We start from the raw sequence: 21,760 nt of genomic DNA, 5'->3' as shown, positions 1-21,760 counted from the left end.
GGAGCCTGAGGCAAAGCTAAAAATCATTTGGGCTTCTTGAAAGGATCAATAATTTTTGTGTGCCGTGCATGTTAGAATACATCACATTGCTGACACAAGCGCCGTCATTGCACTGATAAATATAACACATCAAAGAATGTCAGAAGTTTCCACGGAACATTTAAAAAAATATTCAGTAACTACCTGCAATCCCATGTGCAGAAAGGAGTGCTAAGTATATCAGAGACAAAAAAAAAAAAAAAAAAAAAAAAAAAAAACTTAAAGTTATCAGAAGACTAATTGCATAAATTCTTTGCCAAACATTGTCATTTTCTCTGTGTCTTGGCTCACATGAGAGACTGTGCAGAGATAGAAGACCTAACAGGCTCACTACTTTTAAGTTTATACCACAACAAAAGCTGAATGAACTTCTTTCCATCACCCATCCAAGCAGTCAAGGATATCTGATTGAGTGCTAAGACATGCTATACTCAGTTACCCCAATAAATTATTCCTTCAGCACCATGCAGAGCAAATTACATGTTAGGTGGACAACATTTTTCCTTGCAGTTCTTCCACCTACAATACAAGCAAAGGACTGCAGTGAAAGAAGGAGAAGGAAAGCATCACTAACACAAAGCTGTGTTTTTTTCAATTCAAAACTTCTAAAGAAACTGCTTATGGGGCGTGCTGGGGCTGACAAAATGAGCTCTGCTCTGCTTGTGTCAGTTTAACCCTTGCCAAGAGCATGTTACTTAAGACAGGTTGAAGCCTCAGACTAAATGGAAATGCTTATTTCTGAGGGAAAGCAAGGTTGAAGCAGCAGTAATCAGAGCATATAGGAAATGTGGTTTTACATAAATGATTCTCTTATAAAGACACCACAGGTTCAGAGTATAAGGAAGGAAAGAAACATAGCAAACATTCTTTTCTGCTCAAAGGCCTTTCATGAAAATATTCATTTGGACCAATTATTGTTTAGGCATGTCTAAGAAACCAGAAATTATTTTTAAAAATGGGTGCTACATCTCACTCCAAACTAAATTACCAAAGCTTTCTACTGATGGGAAATGGAAAGAAGAAAAAGACAGAAGAAATGGGAAGAAGCTGTAACCTGTTCTCTGTATTCAGAGAACAAATTGTCACGGGTGTATTGGGTCCAGCTCACTTGGATGCATAAATGAAGCCATTTTACTGTGAACATATGTGCAAAATACAATTTATTTCTTGCCATCAGGTGGGGAAGCTTACTAGTAACAAGCTGTGCTACAGCTTTTGGATCCAGAATTTTGAGAGGATTCCCCACCTGGGAACATCTCTGGATTTTGATGTTAGGAGACTCAGAGTCTCTGTGTGGCAGAAAAGGAAACTTCCCAGTGGGAGAGGGCTGGGCACTGAAGATGGGAAACACAGGGGGTGCTGCCCACACCACTTAGTTGGAAAAAGGGCACAACTGGAGCTGTACATGAACTGGGCTGGGAGCACAGGTGGAAGGACCAGCAGGAACTCACTCTCTTCCATGCCAAATGATGCACAGAGGGGGTGCTAAATAGAGGGTTTAAGTGCTACCTTGAGACCCACTTAGCCTACAATTAACAATGATTCTACTCTCCCTCCCAAGGCAGGTGTTATAACTCTTCATTAATCTGACTGACAGGTCTCTTTCTCCCTTTTGATTTAAATAAAATTTGTGAGGTAAAATACGAGATTAACCTATGGCTCACACTTGAGTCTTTTTTCCCAGTCTGTAAAGGGAAATTGCCTCAGTTCACCATGCAGAAGTCCAAGTAAACATTTTTCTATCCAGTGGCTTATTTTTCTTTGGCTACATATTTCTTTTGCTTACCCTGTTCCTTTTCTGTAAGCCTAAATTGTTGCTTCAAAATTTTAGGAGATGCACCTTGAATAACTCCCACATTTATTCCTCACTTACTGTGCTACCACCCTTTCATCACACCAGCTCTCTTTCATCATTGTTTATGAGCTAATTATTCAACATTAGCTGAACTGAACTGCATTTACCGTTCATTATGTATTTCTGAGCCAGAGATGATAACAAGATCCAATACTTCTTGGATTTCCTTGTGGCTTGGTATATGCTATGTTCCCATGGTTTAGTAGTATGTTTAAATTTGGCTTTGAATACCATCATTGGGAGCAATTTGTATGAATAGCACAAATTGCAACACATGAAAGATAATGTAGAGCAGCAGTAGGAATCTTTACAGCATCACCTGATCCAGCCAGCCTGCTAAAATGATGCTGACAAGTCTCCAGTCAATTTGGTGATACAGGATTGAACCCACTATCTGATAAAAAGGGGTTGAGTCCAATGCAGGCTAAATTCCTAGTGGGATGCATTACAGAGACAATAAAAGAACTGTTAAAGAAAAGGGCAAGAAAAAAGTCTGACACACATCCCCAATTTTTTGACTCCTAGATTACCATTTGCATTGAAATTTCATTTTTATGCTAAAAAATGGAAAACAGTTTTGGAGAGAAAAAAAATTATCTCCTTTCTGCTTCTTTATTTCTCCTCCTCTAAACAGAGGGACTCGCTTTCTTTCTAAACTACTCCGGTTCTGAAAAAAACTTACATAGATAAGAAATTAAATAGAGGAAGGGGAAAAAAAGCAGGGAAATAAAAGCAGGGTAGAAGAGGAAGTGTAACTGTTGGTCTCTTTGAACTAATAATGAAACTAAATGAGAAGCCTCCTTTGTATTAACAAATCAAGCTCATTTCTGTGTAACAAACTTTTCATTCCAACCATCAAGCCTTTGCATGTAGAAACACTTTGAACATTCTTAGCCATTTCTCCAGTGGCATTCTGTGCTCTGCATAGATCATTATTTCTCTGCAGTTTTTTCTCTGCATACTTTCCCTCTGTTAATGGCTTTTGGAGTCCATGTCCCTATGAAAGGGTAAAACGGGATTTAAAACTCGTTCCTTAGATTACCTCTGAGAATTCTCAACACAGAGGTACAAAAATCCACACTTCATTTTTAAACAAAATTTAACTTTCACTGTAAGCTTCATCCTTCTACTTCTCCTCCGTTTCCTACCATGATAAATAGTGCTTTGAGAGCCATTATTCTCATATTGGTATCTTCAGCTACAGTCATGGATTCAAACTAGAACCCTAGAACCCATGGAGTAATACCTCCCACTCCTAAAGCTTGACACACTTTAACATTCCCTAACTCCCAGCCCTCAAGTCTGAGGGAGACCCTAAAGTCTAAGTCTGAGTTTTGTGCTAAAAACATTAGTTAAATATTGTACAGGGAAAAAAATATTCCATGTTTAGTATTGATTGTTCTCTTGAATTCAGAAGCCAAGCAGTCCAGTTGCTCTGTGAGGAGTTTGACTTAACAGAGAAAAAGTTTTGGAAATCCTGCCACAATGCTGTTTTCTCCTTGCCAAATATTTAAAAATAAAACATAAAAGTTGCCATCACTAGCCAAATGTCACACTTGTATGTCATCCCTGACATGGTCAATATCAATCTACCAAGACACATGATACGGGACTGAAAATAAGACCAAGGCCACATTAGAAATGCTAAAAAAGGCACGTTTAAAAGACGACTGATACGAAAAGATTTACGGAAGCAGCAATTGAGAGGTATTTCCCAGTTCATCCTACACCAGTATTTCTCTGGATGACACATATGTACACAAACCATTGGAGAGAGATGCTACGACCAAAATCAAAATAGCCAAGTGGGTTTATCTTACTGTCAAAGAGAAGTCTGCTGCAGCTCCCTGTGGAGAACACAAGTTTGTAAGATTAGTGATGAAAAATAAGACACTGTACAAAGCCAGCTAAGCAAGTACAAGAGACACTCGAGGTTAGTTGTGGATCATTGCACTTAATCCTCGTATTTTCCAACAAGAATGAGCAAAGCAATAGAAGGGATATTTACAACCAATATACCATTGGATAGAGGACACAGAAGAGCCCTGGCACAGGGCATGCATGGGGCTGTTTCAGGGCACCTGCCTCTTCCTTGATATAGAGTGGATCAATGTGTTGCTGGAGGCACATGTGTGCTCATGAATATTCATGGAATCTGCCAATTTCATATTGCATTTTCCCTGTTCTGCTTTAGTAACTGCTTTCCATCATGCAATAGGAAAGTTATGTGGATTTTTGAACGTGATAGTTCAAACTTTTTATCTGTTTATCTTCCTTAATAGTTAACTATATTCTAGGCAATTTCCTATTTGTAACTATGCTTCATTATCAGGAAAATTATTCTTATATTTATAAATATGGTAAAATAGATCAACTATTTTAATCATGAAACAATTGCACCTCAAAACCGAGAAAGCTAGAATATTTTATAAAGCAAGGTAGCTACATCAGAGAACCAAAAAGCATGACCTCCCATCTTGTGAAAATTATAAATTTAAATGGTTAGTGGTGGTCATTCCATTCTCCTCCCACTTCACTCTAAAACAGAACATAAATTGAAATAATAAAAACCATATGCAAAATAAGATAGGATTTGGTTCAGATCATTGGAAAATAAATTGAACAATAAAAATACCAATTAAATAAATGGAGTATTTTTAATACATCAAAATATCCCCTGATAAGTATTCTGTGGGTTAACTGACTCAGCACTTTTTAGGAGAGAACAATAAAATTAAAGCACTACCAGTCCACTCTCCCTACTTCTGTAGAGTATGCAAGAAGATCCAGCAAAATGTGGGGCATAGTTTGAACTATCTAGCTGGTAGCTGAACTACCATAGCTGGTAGTTTGTTCAAGCCCACAGAAGAAATCTTTCTTCTTAATGATGCTGTCCAGCTGGCTAACTAGCTGCAGTAATTTACAACTCTTATTTCTGCATTAAAAAACCATATAGTTTTTAGAGAGGACAAGTCTGTAGACTTATCTAGACTTGATATATATCTAGATATTTATGCCCTAAACTGTAAAACCTTTAAAACCATTCTAATCCCATTAATTCAAAATTTAGTATCTGATTTATTTTTTCAGATGAGATGTTAAATGAATCCTACAGAAATACTCAGGCTCTGCTTTATATAGAGAGCGAGCAGAAAAGATGTAAAGAAACTCTCCTGTCTCCACAGAACCATATTATATTATTCTATATAGCTCTGCACAGGCTTTTGATCATTTTTGAGCATAAATATTTGAAAACTACTATAAAACCTGTATTTATTTGTTTACTTTTAGGTACATATTTGTGTATATTCATATACATACATAAAGTACAGCTAATTACCTCTGAATGTTTATATACATAACACACTTATACTTGGGTGTAAATATAACAGCATTAAAAGAAAATGGGAGTGAACTTTGAATGCCAGATTCCACAAAAGTTTGGACCTTGGCTTGGAAGAAAGGACTTTGCAGAGCCAAATAAGCAATAAAGAGAGGAAGTGCTAGGCTGGAGTAGGTAAAGCAGACTCTGCTGTCTCAGAGCCACCCATTCAGCCTGAGCATCTGCAAGTCCCATAGTTTCAGATAAAATGATATGTTCTCCTGCTTCTAGCAGGCGTTGTGTCTCTTTGCTTGGAAGGTGATTTTCCTGAAATCAGGAATACTCCTAAAGTTTATTATTATGTTATTATTATTAAAGGACCCTTGGTTTTCCTCTTCTTTCTACTTTCACCATAAAACAACACTTCCCACATTATCTACTACTTCCAATAGAAGAGAGGTGGGATTGCATGTATCAGCATGACACGGAGTTGTAGAAAAATACATTCAATTTTGAGGAAGAAGTAACAAGATCTGGACACAGGCTGGACTGCAGAAAGCCAGGGGAGTCTACAGTGGTAAGGCTGAAGGACAGGGAGGACAGTGATCCTGAACTTAAAAGTGGTGAGAATTAGGGCGATCACAGGAGCAAAAGCAGCCCCGCCCTTTGTTGGGTTTTTTTTGACTTTGAGACACAGATTAGTCATTGAATCAGAGGGCTGAGCGGAATAAGCAAGAGGAAAAGAAAAAAAGAAGGGGAAAAAAAGAGGTCAAGCACTTGCAGCGTGACTGAAGACAAGTTGAAAGCTAGTGAGAGAACTGACTAAATGGCAGAGACAGAAATCAGAGCACATTGCCTGCATAAAGGTCCTTCTTGGATGCACTCTTTCTTCTTATCAGAAACAGCAGCAGGCTCTTGAGCAGAGAGCTTGAAGGCGTAAGGGTAACTTAACGATGTCCCTTTCTAGGCAATTTCTTCGGTATTCTCTAAAATCAGATATAATCAGTACAAACAGTCCACCCCTGACGCCACAGAAACATTTCAGTGCATGAACAGTACAGTGAAATAGGGGAAGTTTAATCACAGAGATTCTTTTAGCTCATCACAATGTCTTTTTCTTCGCAATGCAGAGCGTCACCTCACTAGCCATCATTAAATGAGAAATGACCACAAGTCACAAATTAAGTAATTCTTGGAAAGGATTGCAAACAAGTCAAATTCCTAATGACTCATATTGAAAAAAAACATAAATGTCTAATTAACCAGGATATTGAAGCTACTCAATATTAGAAAATTACTCTGTCCCAAAAGAAAAAGAGTACAAAAAAGGCAATAAGAAAATACAAAAATTGAAATTGATGGATTTAATCAGGAAACTCTTTCAATACACCACCTCATTTTTTGTTTTATTTTAGTAATTGTAACAAAATGGATTTCTATAAAAGCAGCAACATCTAAGATATTATCCTGCTCTGTATAAAGAGCTGACAGTGAGCACACCTACAGCTTTTCTGTTAAAATGTCATATACAGGTAAATGCACACACAGAAGTCAGTGGAAGGATCTGGAGGTATTATTCAAGATTAAATTTTTCCAGTGAACTAAACAATCAGCAGAATTCAGGAACAGCATCTTTTGAGGATTTGATTTCTCACTGTAAGGGCTGAGCATTCCTTATTTAACTTCAGGATGGAGGAACTAAAATTTAGATGATACAATTAAATAAATAATAGTAAGTTTAGTCCCTTTAAAAGAAAGAGGCAGAACCTACATTCATCAGCTCTACATACTTTTCAATATTCAGAGTCAATTAGGAATTATAAATACTTTTCTTCCATTTGAACCATTCTGGCTTCTGATCCTGTTTACTGGAACGTTTGACTTCAGTGAGCACATAGAGTACTCAGTTCAGTTTACCATGGCATAACTGTGTTATTGCTTTTCTAAATGTTAAGCTAAGAATTAAATCCTCTGGACTGAACTGAAACAAGTTTATATTGTAAAACACAACCTCAATAGCCTTAATGAGATTCTGTAGCCATTTACTTTTCAAACTACAAAGGCAGGTATTTAAATGTTAAAAAATAAAGCATCAGCCACAGAAAATGTGACCTGAAGATAATTTCCCCAAAGATTCTTAGAAATAGCTCTTGAAGTGCTTTTTCACTTGTTCTTCCATCAAAACTGACCAATAACCTTAGAAAAGTATTCAGCCGTTTCTAGAAGATATCTGAGACAAATCCTTTACTGACCTGAAAAATACCAGTGCCTGTCTGTATACAGAGAGGTTTTTTCTACTGCTGATTTGACACACTTGATTCTACCAGAATTTTAATATCTGAGGGACTCAGCTTTTAACTACCTGAAATGATACCACAATACCCAAGTAGCCAGATGTTGCCAGATCTGGCGTCTCTGACAAGATGGTGTAATTGAAATTGCTTTACCCAGAAGAAAAGAAATGTAGGACAAAGCTGGGGAAAAGCAGCCATTGCTGAGTCTCTTGCTATCAGGAGGGAGAATATTGAAAACAGTACTTGTACAGATGGGAAGGTCCAAACTCACGATCCTATTTCTTTCCTATTTGCACCTCAACATGCTCCTTCAGAAAACATCGCTTTTCCAAGCCTCTGGGAGAAGAAAAATAGACTTGACTTATTATTCTGAATTCTCATTGAATCTCTTTTTAATTAAACTTTTCCATCCCCAAGGGAAGCTTAATATATATTAAAAAAAAATAAAAATCAGATTTCTGGCTTAACATAGGCAGATTCACTCTAAGCCTGGTTCATTTGCTTAGCTGAGGACTGTTTCACTTTGTTCTGGTCTTCTCGGTCACTTCAGTGAATGAAGTGAGGCAATGTGTTACGTGCTATTTATTCATAACATGCTAAGTACAAGCACAAAATTTACGTGTTAGTACAAATAAATAGTAGTAATATAAATAATAGTAGATAGTGAGAAAACTATCATGGAGTGGGATGATCACATGGCTGCATTTGGCTTTAGCCTCTTTGGCACTAGCCTCAGACCCTTTTTGGTACTGTGCTTCATACAAGAATGGCCTCAATGAAATATATGGACTTACTGACTAAATGCTTTGGAGTATCATGAATTACTCCTGCCTTCTTTCATATGCTTATGAAAGAACCTCAAAAGCAGGTTACAGGAAAGGAGGCATGGAAGGGAGGAGCACTTTTCCAGCACCGTTATTTTCTAGCTGAAGAAAATACAAATACGGGGATGGTGGATATCTAAGAACTACTGAACTCTTACCTTCAATATCAGCTTAGTGAGTTTCATGTTTCTTAGTTAAGGACTACTCCAAACAACTTCTCACTCCTTGAGAGTTGAAGGTTTAGTTTACTAGTCCCAGACTACAAAGGTCTGGATGTTCTCACCAAACCAGCTATTAGAGGCTGCCACCGGCCAGTGACATACAAATTTGCCAAAGAAGCAGAAAATGCATTTGCATTCATACAGAGCCTTCAGAGCAGAGCCTTTGCTGTTATCACTGGAATGAAGAGGATAAAGACCCCACTAAGATAAAGACCTTGTTCTTCACACTTACATGGAAAACCCATTCCTGTCCTGAAGGAGTCTAAATCAATTACCCTTCTCTGTGCATCTCGCGGAAGAGAAGAACAGGCATTTCCAGCTGTGAAGTGTTTTTCTCCCTGCCTGACCACTGAAATAAGTGCCTGTCTTTGAATTCATAAAGCTTAGCTTGAATATGACTTTACAGATTTGCTCTGAATTTCCTCTAAGCTAATATTATAGTTTCCTTTAATGCAAATAATACATGGGATAGCCTTTCTCTTGTGCAGGTCTTCTGACAATCTTAGGACAGTACTTCATAATTATATTTAACAGATAATATTCTTAAATTTAATACAAATGCACATTTTCATCACATAATTTTAGTTTAGTACCTGGACAAGCAACTTGGTGCAAACTTACACGCTCTTATAGGGAGATGCAATTCAGCTCTACCTGCATGCCACATAGAAATGACTGGAAGGACACACTGCTCAAAAAAGATGTTTTGTTTTCCGGTTGTCAGCCAACGAGTCCATAGCTCTCACACTGACAACTTCATAATTGCAGATTTACACAAAGACCCTGTAAAAGTTGCTGTGTACTGACCCCACTAGAGAGGGCCAGCACAATCATAATGGCTCAGAGAATCCATTATTCACTGATGCAGTTGGTAATTTAAAAGAAGCATTATTGCTTATATTAAGTTACTGCCTAGCATAAGAACCTCTTTCTCCAACCCCTCTTGGCCGGTGAAAGCCCGCATACACATGAACATTTAGCCCTAATGAAATAGAACGGGTAAACTCAAACTCAAAACAATTAAGCACATCACCTAATGATGCCTGGGAAAGATTTCAAAAAGTCAAGCATCAAGCACGAGCCTTTCAAATTTGAAGAAGGTGCCTCTTCCCTAACACCCACACTTTCATCCTAACAGTTAGGGGGTTTGTGTTAATTTTCACATGCTACACTTTTCAGTGCAGCAGAAAAACAGATAATTGCACTTGTAATTGTGGCATACTCTGGTAAAGTCTGTCAGGTGTTAGAATACTGACCTCACTGCCTGTGCTAATTAGATGAAATTGAAAAAAAGCCTAGGGTCTATAAATCAGATTCTCCTAAGGTTAGGATGGGTCCAGGATGGAGAGGGGAGGAGGAAAATCTGTCCTCTTATAGCTCTGACTCATTGTCTGCTTGCTATCAGAGAAAGGTTTTGAAATCAGGATTTCCTTATTTAATTCACAGAAACCATTAATGCCTGGACCCAACTGCAGAACTGGTGGTGTTCAGATCAAGGTTGTCAAGGCAAGTGAAATAACACATATTTGTGGTGAAATGGGATGAGTCATGGCAGTTGACACCACCTCCTTACAAGGTTAAGTGGAAAAATGATGCGTTTAGAGAGCAGGTCTTCTCTCTCTCTTCTGCTGAGGTCTCAAGAAAGGAGACAACTTCCTTCACACAGGTTGGCCTTGTCTGACAAAGCCAGCCACAGCTCCTAAGCAAAAGCACAGATGAAAAGTACATCTCCACTATCTGAAAAACAGCCTGGGCTCTTGCAAACACTTGGTTATGAATGTAGGCGTGTAAAGGAGTTTGTAATCCCAACTCCTAATGAAGCAGTAAAGAGATTGCTTTGACTCATGTGCAGTCCCTCTGGAACAGGTCCCAGGAAACAGGACCAGTGTAGGTGTCAAAAGAAAAATAGTTTATAACTTGGAAAAAAAAAAAAAATATATATATATATATATTTATAGTTAGAATGTTTCATGTTAGAAATTTAGCAAGCACATATACCTAATGTTACTAACAAAAAGCTGCCTACATGTTTTCTAGGAACAAATTCTCATCTGTGGACCCAGGTGCATCAGCCCCCTGAGCTCGTACTCGCCCAGAAGAAATACCCTTGGTCTATCAGCTTTTCTGAACACCTAAAAAGTTTTCTGTAATGATTGCAAAATGCTGTTATCACAGTGGAATCCTATGTATTACAGTGAAGTGTATTCAACTCAACATAATAGGAGGGTTCAGAAAACAGAACAATTGTTGATAAAAAATGCAAAAAAGTGCACAAAAGAATACACAGCATTAACTAATTGCATTGCCAGTAAGTTGGATACAAGGGTGGCACAGGATATGACAATAGAACAAGTCAACTCACTCTCAAATGAGATGCTCAAAAGGAACAGCAACCATCAGGAAAAAGGATAGTTATTCCCACTGCTGACAGGTACACACACAACTGGTATTGCATACACTGCCAGGCAGATTTTAAGGAAAATGAACTTTGGAGGAGAACAATAATAAGGATCTCCATGCTGGATGAACAGGCTTCTGAGGAAAAGATGATCTTAAATTCAAGTACAAGTCATTCCCTTCATTTTCTTGAAATTTAGACCAGGTCCTAGATGAACTGAGTCTGCACAAGTATTCAGTGAATAACTGTCTAAGAATAATGAGAATTAATATTACATATAAGATGAGCTCTGTACTTAAGAAGCAGAGCTGGGAGAAGGGAATTTGATAATCCATAAATATTTGAATGCTGCAAGCTACATCTGATTGAAATTCATCAAATTTTCATTTTCTTTTCCAAACAAACAGTCTCTGTGAAAAATGCCATAGCTGTTTAATCTTCCTTAGGGTTGCAGAAGGAGGTTCTTCCTCTAAAATTAAAATGCAAACTATTTTTCTACAAAATTAAAAAACAGTAAAACAACACAAACCAACCCCTCTGAACTTTTGGGGGCAGTTAGGAAGCAATCCAGTGGCACTGTTCTTTCTGTGTAAGGTTTCTCCCTTCTTTCTGATGCTCTGTTTACTGTTGACACAGGAGATAGACCAAGGGTTGGGCAGCCTAGAGGTAAAGAGCCCACCTAGAATCCAACACACCCAAGTTCATATTCTCTTTTTTTTTCAGAGACTTCCTATGTAGCTTTACACAGAGCTTTACCTGAGCTCCTCTGGAGCACCAGTCCCTTTAGGGGTGCAGATGCTCCCCCCTTCCCACTGATGTCCATCCAGGAGGAGATGGGCAGATGGTCACCAGGATTATGCAAATACACAGCATCCTGCAGGTTCCAGAGCATGTGCTCTGCCTAAGTCAGGCTCACTGTAGGCAATTTCACAGGTGTGCGGAGACCATGAGTCTTTACAGTCACTAAAAAGCTGCCATCATTTTCACTGGCGGTCATTTGTGCAGGATTATTTAGATTCAGGATTATTTATAGGATTATGTAGGTGCACTGCAAGTTCTCCCAAGGCTGGATTTGGAGGACCATATCCTGGGCACAGAAGCCCCCTCTCCATTGTGTTTGCCATTTCTATTTGATTTAGCTTACCCTCTGCACTGTGGAAAATTAGCGTTCCTTAGCTCTTTATCCTGGGGGGCAGGCGTTTATCAAAATCTATTAAATATTTAGAAGACCTTTATATAACAAGTAATGCTGTTAACTTGTTTGACTTAAATTATACCCCGCTGGCAAATCAAATTAGAGAAGATTTGAGAAAATCTACCTTTTAAAACAAAAGCTGATTTTCTCCGTGTTCAGCCATTTGCGGGATTAACTTTTTAAATGGGTTTTTATGTGCACAGTGTTTCTGTTTTCATGGATACTAGAAGAGGATGAATTATTCATCAGGGAAAAAAACATCTACAACATGCATTTTCATAGCTTATTTGGTCCCTTTTGTTCTATTCATAAATCAATCCTGATTACTACAAATGAACGTGTTCCCACTAAGGGTTCACTGATGACTCACTTGGACCATTAATTTAGACCTCTTCACTGAGTGCATTAGGAAGCTGCTGCTGGTAATAGGAAAGGGGAAGAACATTCTTTGTGACCTCCTCTCTTTGCCTGCACACCCCAGACTCCTTTTCCCGCTCCATTCCTTATGTATAATTTTATAGACACGACACATATTCTCCAGTTAGAACACGCCATTTCCCCTCCTGCTCCAGTGACAAATTTACATGAAGGGAAGGAAGAAAATTATATATTAATGCTCAGCAGGTTGCTTTTATGACCTAGGAGGAGGACAGAGTGCAATGGCTCAGTATCTACATCCTAAGTGGGAGCAATTGATGCCCAAACATAAAGACATCACTGAACTATTATGGGTATGACTACAGATGTGTCAGTGGTGGCATAGCTCACAAGGCATTCGTCTCTGTTCCTGAAGTGCTGACGAGCTGTCATCAGTGAAGAACCATTGTCATCGAGGAACAATGCTTCACCATTTAGAGCAGTAAATGGAACAAGCCAATTCTTATCCAGGCAGTACAGCATTTATCAACTCCTTATTGCCCAGCTGGGAACAAGAGAGGATTCTACCCATTTGAAAATTATTATTATTATTTACTACTTTATTGGCAACACAGTGCACCGAATAGTTTTAGAAGAAAAATTTATGCCCCAGAATTCCTAAGGGTCAACACTCAATCTTTCTCAATACACACAATAAAAGAGAGAAGGAAAACACATTTGTTTCCTTCCCAGTCCAATTGCTGCAGTGCCACGGTGGTTAGCATTGAACACCGTTCCGTTTCATGTGCTGGGGCCCTGTGCTGAACCCTAATTACCAGTGTCAAAAGAGAAACGTTCCTCAGAATGATACCAGTTACTCTTCGTGGCTTCCACTGCCGTGGTTGTTGCTGAATATCTTTTGAGTATTTCCAAGTACCAAGCTGAACAGAATGCCGTGTGTCCCACTGCAACTCAATGCTTTTTATGCCATAAAGATATCACAGATCCCAGGCAATTAACAGTTTGGAAAAGAGTACATTAGCACCAGCAACTAAAAGCCTTTTATAGTCTTGAATGGTATTCACTGAGCAATTACAAACTTAGCTTTTTCTTGTTACTGCTCTTAGGAATTCACCTTACAGTGAGGCTCGTTAAAAATACCCCTTAACCTCAAATCTGGAGCTGTATTGTCCAGCATGGGAACAGTGAAGGCCTCATTGATAAGCCAGTCTCTATGGTCAGGAATCTGGGCTACCCTCTCCCAGTACAGCACAACCCTGGAGCTGAAACACCCTCCGGATCATGAGTCACAGCGGGGCTGGATGCTACTTTAAATTTAGTTACTTGGATAATCTCCATTCATTCCAAAACAAACAGCTGAGCTGCTGTTACCCAAAGCCTGTTTCTATCAGGCTCAAACTGAGGGCTCACTAGAAGCTTCCTCCTACCTGCTACACCCGCAGCACACGGGGTCTGATTCCACACCTGACTCCTCTCTGGTCTGGCATGTGCAAAATGAGGACAAAAGGTGGCCCACCACTGATAGAGAATAGACTAACAGCCTAGCTCTGCTTTTGTGACATGAATAATTTCTTGACTTTTCTTTCTAACACTAAAACCCTCTCCTCAACCAGGAAAAAGTCTCCAACTCCATATACAGTGTTTGAAAAAGTAGACAAGTATCTCTCTTCCAAAATTGTTTCCACAAACAACTTCTGCTATAGAATAAAGTAATTTTTTATCACAGATGTCCATGAACTCATAACATCCTCTAGCACACTTGTGGTAATTGGATCATTCAAAGACTATAGAAGTTGAGGTCCCTGGTGATGCACTAGGGAATGCAAGACTAGAGACTGCTGAGGTCTTTATTATGGTAGAGAAATGCTGGACAAAATAAAACCTGCCATTACCTCTTTGTGCTCTGTGCCTTATTTTCAGTTTAAGTACTATGACTGTACATTCAAAAAAAGGAAAAAAAAAAAAAAAAAAAAAAAAAGGGAAAGAAAACCAACTCTGCAGGCCCCTAATTCACAGGTTACAAAATACAACATAGTAAGTGAACGGACCAGCACTCCCAGCACTCTAACACCCATTCAGTATTGTAGATAGGTAGGTTCCTACAGATTTCCACTGCTTTACTCTGAATCTGTACTGATAACCTCTGGGCACAAAGTTCTGCAGGAGATAGGCCAAGTTATTCAAGTTACAGCATACGTTTGTAAGGATGTAGAGAAAAAGCTAGCATCATGCAAAGGAAAAGTACAGCCAGAAAAACGGGATTCCTCCCCTGGAATACAGATCAAGCAAGATACTTAATGACATCTACAAATGGCTTCCTGCCCTCTCTTTTACTAAGCTACCTTACTTTATCTTTGGAGAAAATACCAGCTAAAATATGAAATATTTTCTGCATATATTGAAATAGATCTGTGTAGAAGGGCAGTTAGATCACCACACTATGAACTACCCTTTTTTTAAACTGCTTAACAGAGCAAATAATTAACAGTAAGTAAATCCGTGTTTTGCTGTCTTTTTTTTTTCCCCCCTCTAAGTTCTATATTGAATTGTCTTCATCATTTAAAACATTAAGCTGCACTCATCTAGTGAACAAATGGCATTACTAGCCCAAGAGAAGCTGCATAGGGCAATTAAAAAAAAACCAAAAAAACAGTGACAACATTAATACAAGGAAATTAATAATCAACTATATCACCCCAACACTGTGTACAAAAAAAAAAAAAAATTAAAATCTCGTCTTTCTTTAACTCCACAGACATAAGAATATGTCTGCTGATGCTCCATGCCTTACCAATTGATGTTTTCAAAGCCTTCAAGAATTGTCTGTGATTTTAACCGTTATTATATCAAGATTATATTTTTCTCTTCCCCTCTCTCTTGGTTTGAGTAGAGGGAGCTTAGTTAAAAGCAAAAAGAAAAGAGTTCATATCTCTTAAAGACTTTACTGAAAGCAGAAGGAAAATGTTTAGAGAGCTACCAGTTTTTTTCTCTTTTGCACAGACCCAGAAGAGATGAGTCCAGCAGGTACCACATCCTATAGAGACAATACCTGCATCAGTAAGGCCACAGAAGACTGAAAAAGTGGATGCTACAGGACCAGAATATCATTCCTCTAATTCTAAGAAAAACACAGCAGAGATCTTTATTATTATTATTAAAAGAAAGAAAAAAAAAAAAAAGTGGGGGTGGGCATAGCAAGTTACCCATGCCCTGTACAGACAGCCTGGGAACACCTGAACACTTGGTAGGATTCTGGAGGCTGGCAGGCAAAGGGGAAGGAGATCGACAGAAAGCCTGACACGTGTGAGCTGGCAGATACACCTTCAGTCCTCTCTTTCTCCCCTTCCTGCGTCTCTTTCAGAGGACAGGGTAGGTAAGACTGTAATTCAAGTTTGCCAATAGAGCCGAAAGCTGTCACATCTACAGAAAATACATTTTGGAGGCTAAAAATAAATAAATGTTACCTCACACTCTCACTGCCTTCAGATTCTTATTCATTTCAGTATTCAGATATCCAAATTCTACTTGCTTCAAATAGCAGCAAAGAAGGGAGAAGGATGGGAGGAGGAAATGAGTAGTCTATGGATTTAGAAACTTCTACATATAGCAAATATGAATATGAATTAACAACAGAGAATGGGACACAACCATTCCAAATGGGATCAACTCAATCGACCCCTAAGGCTTTATTTAAGCTACTTAGAGTCTCACATCGATTGTACATTTATCTCTTGTTCATATTCACACCTTCAGTTTCCCACTGGTAAAAGAATGATTACAGTACTTAAAAAAAACCAAACTTCATGAGTCCTACATGACCTGGAGTGCTGGCAGAAGCCTGTACAGGCCCTGTGCAGGCAGAGCTTCACAAGCAGGTTGCCCTACCCACCGCATTTTCTACCTGAAGTCTATACTTCGTACAAATGTACCAAGCACATTTGAAAACAGTTTGTTCTTACTGTTAATTTATAAGGAAAAAAACCTGCTGCATTTGCATGACATTAAGAGAGGGGGAAAAAAAAAAAAAAAAAAAAGGAAAATGTCCAAGCAGATCATGTATTGCTGAGATAATAACCCTGGATGGACTCCTGTAGCTGGCAATGCCATCTGCCTGGTGGATGCAGAATCCAAAGACCATTGTCCATGGAAAGACCATCTTGAGACTGATTCACAGCCAGAGTGCTGACTGAGTCAAAGGGATTGAAAGCTAGATCCTGGCAGATGCAAAGGAGCCACCAATCAGCTGTGGGTCATTCACAGCTTTTCTCTCAGGAAATATCATTATTTTGCATCATTTCTCCATCTGAAGGCATGAAAAAGTACTATTTGTGTTTCCCCCTCCCCCACAAACTAGCACTGTAGGCAGAGGAAAAGCCAGAGATTTGTCTGATGCTCTTTACTCAGCCTGCAAGCACATGAGCCACAAACCAACAATCAATATTTTACCTATTTCAGCACAGCTTTTCAAACTTAGCATTTCTGACCACACGGATAGAAAGGTCACTGTTTAAAAGACCTTTTGCCTTTGCCACAGTTGACTCAACAAGTCTTATTTGTGCTGTTACACAAATCCCAAACACACCCTCCCGATCTTGATGGTCTCAAATATCCAGTGTCAGATTTGCTCCTGTAAGCTTTCACATACACTTGTCTGACTCCTGTGCAATTATCACCACTGCAGAGAAAGGAAGGCTAAAATCAGAGTGAACACTGGTTGCCTAAAATAAATAAATAAATAAACAACATATATAACTTCCATGTCGAAAAAAATTTACATTTTCCTCAGTAATTATTTTTCTAAATAAATAAAAAAAGATGCACGTTGTCTATTTTTAACTGAACAGGATCATTAAAGACAGATGTGTCCTGCAAGGCCTCCTGAAAATCTACTGCAGAGTAATGGACCATACATTGACTGTACACTTCTGCAAGAACTTCAGTAAAAGATCTCATTCCACTGCACACTGAATTTCTGCAGCTTTGACTGACATTTATGACTGGGTTTAAGTGAAAGTTTTGAAAGGCTCCTCATCAGCTAATAGGTGCTGGTGAAAAAGGATAATAAATGTTCGTGACGCTGTAGGCAGCAGAGGCAGCTGTGTTCTGGAAAAGAAAGATGCAATAATTTGAGAATAACTTTTGCAATGGGAGTTAAAAGATGCCACTTGACCAGGAGGTGTTTTAAGGCTACACCTTTCAGGCCATGTGTGAAAAGTCAGTCAAGAAAGCTACAAGTATAGGAGAGGGAGGCATAAGGTGTAAAATAGCAACAGAGGACATTTTTAAGATACACAACACTAAATTGGGTGGAAGATCACTAACGGTTCCTGCAATTCTTTTCTGCAGCTGCAGACTAGCCCTGAACTGTTACAGCAAAGTGCTTAAGAAAAACATGAGTTCATATCTGCTTTCATGTTTTTACTACCGCTTCCTCCTTCCAACTTTAAAATGTAAGGGGGGAAAAAAAAGGCTCAACAACAAGTCTAGTTCACCCAAGCTACTTATGTTTTCAGATCACAGAGTATGCTGCTAAAGAGCAACTAATTTGTTACATAGCAGGCAAGGCTTTCTGTCTCCTGTCTATCTGATAAATGTTGAAGTTCTCCCAGACATCATATGCAACACATTTCCAGTGTTACGTACATGGCTATTTATTCATTTTCCAGTAATTAGTATCCTGGGGAGAAATCCTATTGCCACTCTATTTACCTAATTTAATAAAATATTGCAAAATGCAAAGTGGGAGGAATTTCTAATGTTTTATTAGCATTTGGCAATTCTGATCTTTCTAATGATGTCTACTGACCCCTAGCCTGTAGCTGTGTTTCAAAGCAGTTTCTTCATCAATTCTTTCTTTAATTAAAAACTATTACCAAAGAGAAAATTAGAATCAAATATCTCAGTGGCAGAGAAGATTTTTACTTACTCAGGACTGTAATTTTACAGTAAATTAAATAAATGAGGAAAGAATTTTTAAGTTTTACAATTTAGAAGCAAAGAAAAAAAACCAAACTAGATTAAAGGCATATTAAATATTAGGAAGGAAATTAAATGAGCTGCACTCTCCCTCCCTCCCACCCCCAAGCACAGTCCTTTTCAACTACACTGTCCCCAGTTTTGTTCTTGTCCACAAAATCTGTCAGAAACAAACCTGCTGAAGTCACTGTGACCATACCAGTACAAGCATCTGAATGCAGCTCCTTTGGCAAAAGTATTCAAACCACGGAGGGTACAGAACCAATCCTTTACCATTTGCACTTAGGCTTTCAAATAAAAGCTTCTGACAGTCACCTGCACCGAAGCTTCTCATATGTGCAATTCGGTTATTTCTCTTAGTTACTGGGCACCTGGAAACTCAGAAACCCTTTAAAACTATAGCACTTTCATACAGCTACCTGAATATATTTCAAGATACTGCTTCAATATTTTAGCCCGTGTATAAGCTTTCGTGGCCCAAAACTGAGGAACAGCGCACAGCCTCCCTGAGCTCTAGCATCAGGAGATGATTTATTTAAGAAGGTGATGAATTTTCATACGGGGTGCAATTATTGAGGTCCGTGCGAGCGCACATAGATCTTCACATGCGAATCTAACGAGGTTTCTAGGGAACTTGCAGCTATTACAGATTCACAGGCTCCTTCACTCGGCTCCTGGGAAAGCACTTACAGCTGATTCCATGCTAATTCATTGCTCAATGAATAAGTAAAATCTGTACAGTATAATAAAACCATTGATCATCACGCTTTAAGATTGACTCCTAAATATTTAGGAAGCAGCGCATATTCAACGGAAATGTTTATTGGCACTGTGAAATTAAACTGTCACCCGTGAAATAGTAAAACTCATTAACGCGGAGTTTCTTTTTAAGTGTTAGGAATTAACTTTATGGCCGCATCCGTAATGGCAAGCCTCAGCCTTAAATCGCCTGCCATGTAGTTATTCGCGAGCGTTATTAAAACATATTAACCGTGATTTAATTGACCGGAAATTAAAGAAGATAGAGGAGGAAAACACATGCATAGGAGGAGAGAAGGAAGAGGAGAGAGGTCGGGCCGGGCTGTTGGGAGGGAGCGGACGGACGGACGGACACACGGACAGCGCTGCCCGCGGGGCTCGGCCGGGGCAGCGCCGCCGGCGGGGCAACAGCGCCCTCTGGCGGCCGCGGCGCCCCCGCCCGGCCCGACGGGCCGCGGGTGAGGCCGTACCGGGAGCCCCGTACCGGGAGCCCCGTTCCCGGCCCCGCCGGCGGCCCGGACAGCCCTCCGGCCCCGCGGAGCATCGCGGTGCCACCCAGCACCCGCCGCACCGCCGGTACCCCGCTGCACCGCGCTAGCGCCCGCAGAGCCGCCGCCGCTGCCCGCCCGCCGGAGCACGGCACAGCCCGGCGGCCGGGGATGTTCCTGCCCGCGGGGACCGACCCCGCGGGGCCGGCAGAGGTAGGCGGCGAACCTGCGAGTGGATCACCCGGGGAAAAAGAAAAAAAAAAAAAAAAAGAGAGAGAGCAAGAACGGCGATTTCCCAGCCAGGAAATGCTGGGGCAGCAAGGACCGCGAGCACCACGCCCCGGGACACAGCCGCGCCCGTGGGAAGTGCCCGGGGAACCGACGGTACCAGGAGAAGATGCTCAGTGCCACCGGCGCTGTTTCGCCAGGCTGGAGCCAGGCTGCGCCCGCAGAATCGCAGCATCCCCCGGCCCCTGCGGGAAGGGCCGACCCTCGCCGCCAGGCTGAGGCGCGACCCCGGCCGGGGGCCCGCAGCCGAGGCAGGGCGACAGCGACCACCGACCGCAAAAAGATGCGGCCGGCGAAAGGACAACAAACCGTACGGAAAGCCCCAAGAGGCTCCTCGGAGGCTCCAGCGCCTCCCGTTCACTCCCACGTCCACGCCGGCAGGACGGGGGAGAGCAGTCCCTCCATCTGGCCCCAACTTTGCGTTTCTGAGCTCCATTAGCAAAGCGGAGGCGAGCTAAGTTTCTCAGAGGTCATGGCGCAATAGCCCCCTTTTCCCGGGAGTTATTCCCCATCTCTTTCCTCTCGTCCCCGCCCCAACCCTAGACAACTACTTGCACTCCCGTTACTCACAATTTGTTGCAGTTAATCCCAGATGCCATAAAGTGAAGAGCAGCAGAGCGAAGCCCCCGAGGGCTCGGGAATCCATCTTCAGCGCCGGAGGGGGAAGCCAGCCGCCCGCCTGTCTTTCCTGGTCCCGGTCTCCGAGCGCCTCTCAGCCTCTGTGCGCTCGCTCTGCCTCCGCTCATTTACTCCATACAGCATCCAAGCACTCCAGGTGAAGGGAAGCCGGGACAGGCCGTGGGAATCTTCGCAGCCCCTGGAGGAGCCGCTCCGGACGCCGGCGGCGGTGCCCGAGCCGAGCCCGCTGCCCCGAGTGCCGCCGCGGCGATTCACCTTGCGAGCGGCGGCGGGGTGGGAAGCGCCAGCCGCTCGCTGGGCACCTCCTTATAGGCGAGAGCCGCGCTGCACTCCACCTCCTCCCAGCCCCCTGGAAGTTGCTCCTCCTCGCCTTCCAGGGAGGATCCTTACTGCAATCTTCACGCGTTGTTGATAAGCATCAGAGTCACGGAGTAAATCAGATGCTTGGAGGGTGAAAAAAAAAAAAAAAAAACAACACTTCCTTTTTTTTAATCCCCACCTTTTTCCTCTCCTTTGGGTACGACTGTAGCTGGAACATTTTAAAGATTCCCCCGGCTCAGATGTTTGTTTGCTTATGGAAACATATGTGATATACACATCCATCAAATATACAAGATATCCTGGCACACACGGAGCCGACACAGCCCGACGAGCCCCAGCCCCGCTGCCGAGGCTCAGCCTCGCTTCCAGGGAGGGGGGATGAGCCTCGGACGGGACTGATGCTCTAACCCCTCTTCTGTCAAGCCTGGTCTAGAGCTTCCCTGCCTGGCCCTCTCGGAAGGCGAACAGAGGTGTCCCAGGGATTCCAGAAGAGACACGGGGAGCTCTCGTTAGCGTCTCCGGCCTGGAGAGGAAGGCGGCCCCGGGAGAGCGCACCCGGACCCGCACCCATGGTCTGCGCCCCCCTCCCGGCTGGCGAGGGCGATGCTTACAAAAATCAGATTTCCTGACTGCTTGACTGCTTGATTACCCGACTGCTCAGCAGCTGAACGGGTCGGGATTGTCCTCCCGAGGGCCGTATAGGAAACTAGCGCTGAACTCGCATCCTGCCCTCCCCTGGCCGGAGCGCTGGGAGCCGCACGGG

General features: G+C 41.4%; 1 protein-coding gene across 1 annotated transcript in view; it reads right to left on the bottom strand.

Annotated features, from left to right (window-relative positions):
- CNTNAP5 (contactin associated protein family member 5) overlaps positions 1-20,928 on the bottom strand; it is a 270,985-nt gene extending 250,057 nt beyond the window's left edge. The window contains exon 1 of the mRNA XM_040068846.2: positions 20,608-20,928. Within this exon, the coding sequence (XP_039924780.1) occupies positions 20,608-20,683 (76 nt within the window). The 5' untranslated portion in view covers positions 20,684-20,928. The remainder of the gene's footprint in view (positions 1-20,607) is intronic.
- Between the last annotated feature and the right edge of the window lie 832 nt (positions 20,929-21,760).

This window comes from Hirundo rustica, chromosome 7 (assembly GCF_015227805.2).
Source record: "Hirundo rustica isolate bHirRus1 chromosome 7, bHirRus1.pri.v3, whole genome shotgun sequence".
Taxonomy (NCBI): domain Eukaryota; kingdom Metazoa; phylum Chordata; class Aves; order Passeriformes; family Hirundinidae; genus Hirundo; species Hirundo rustica.
This window is presented reverse-complemented; position numbering and strand designations above follow the sequence as displayed.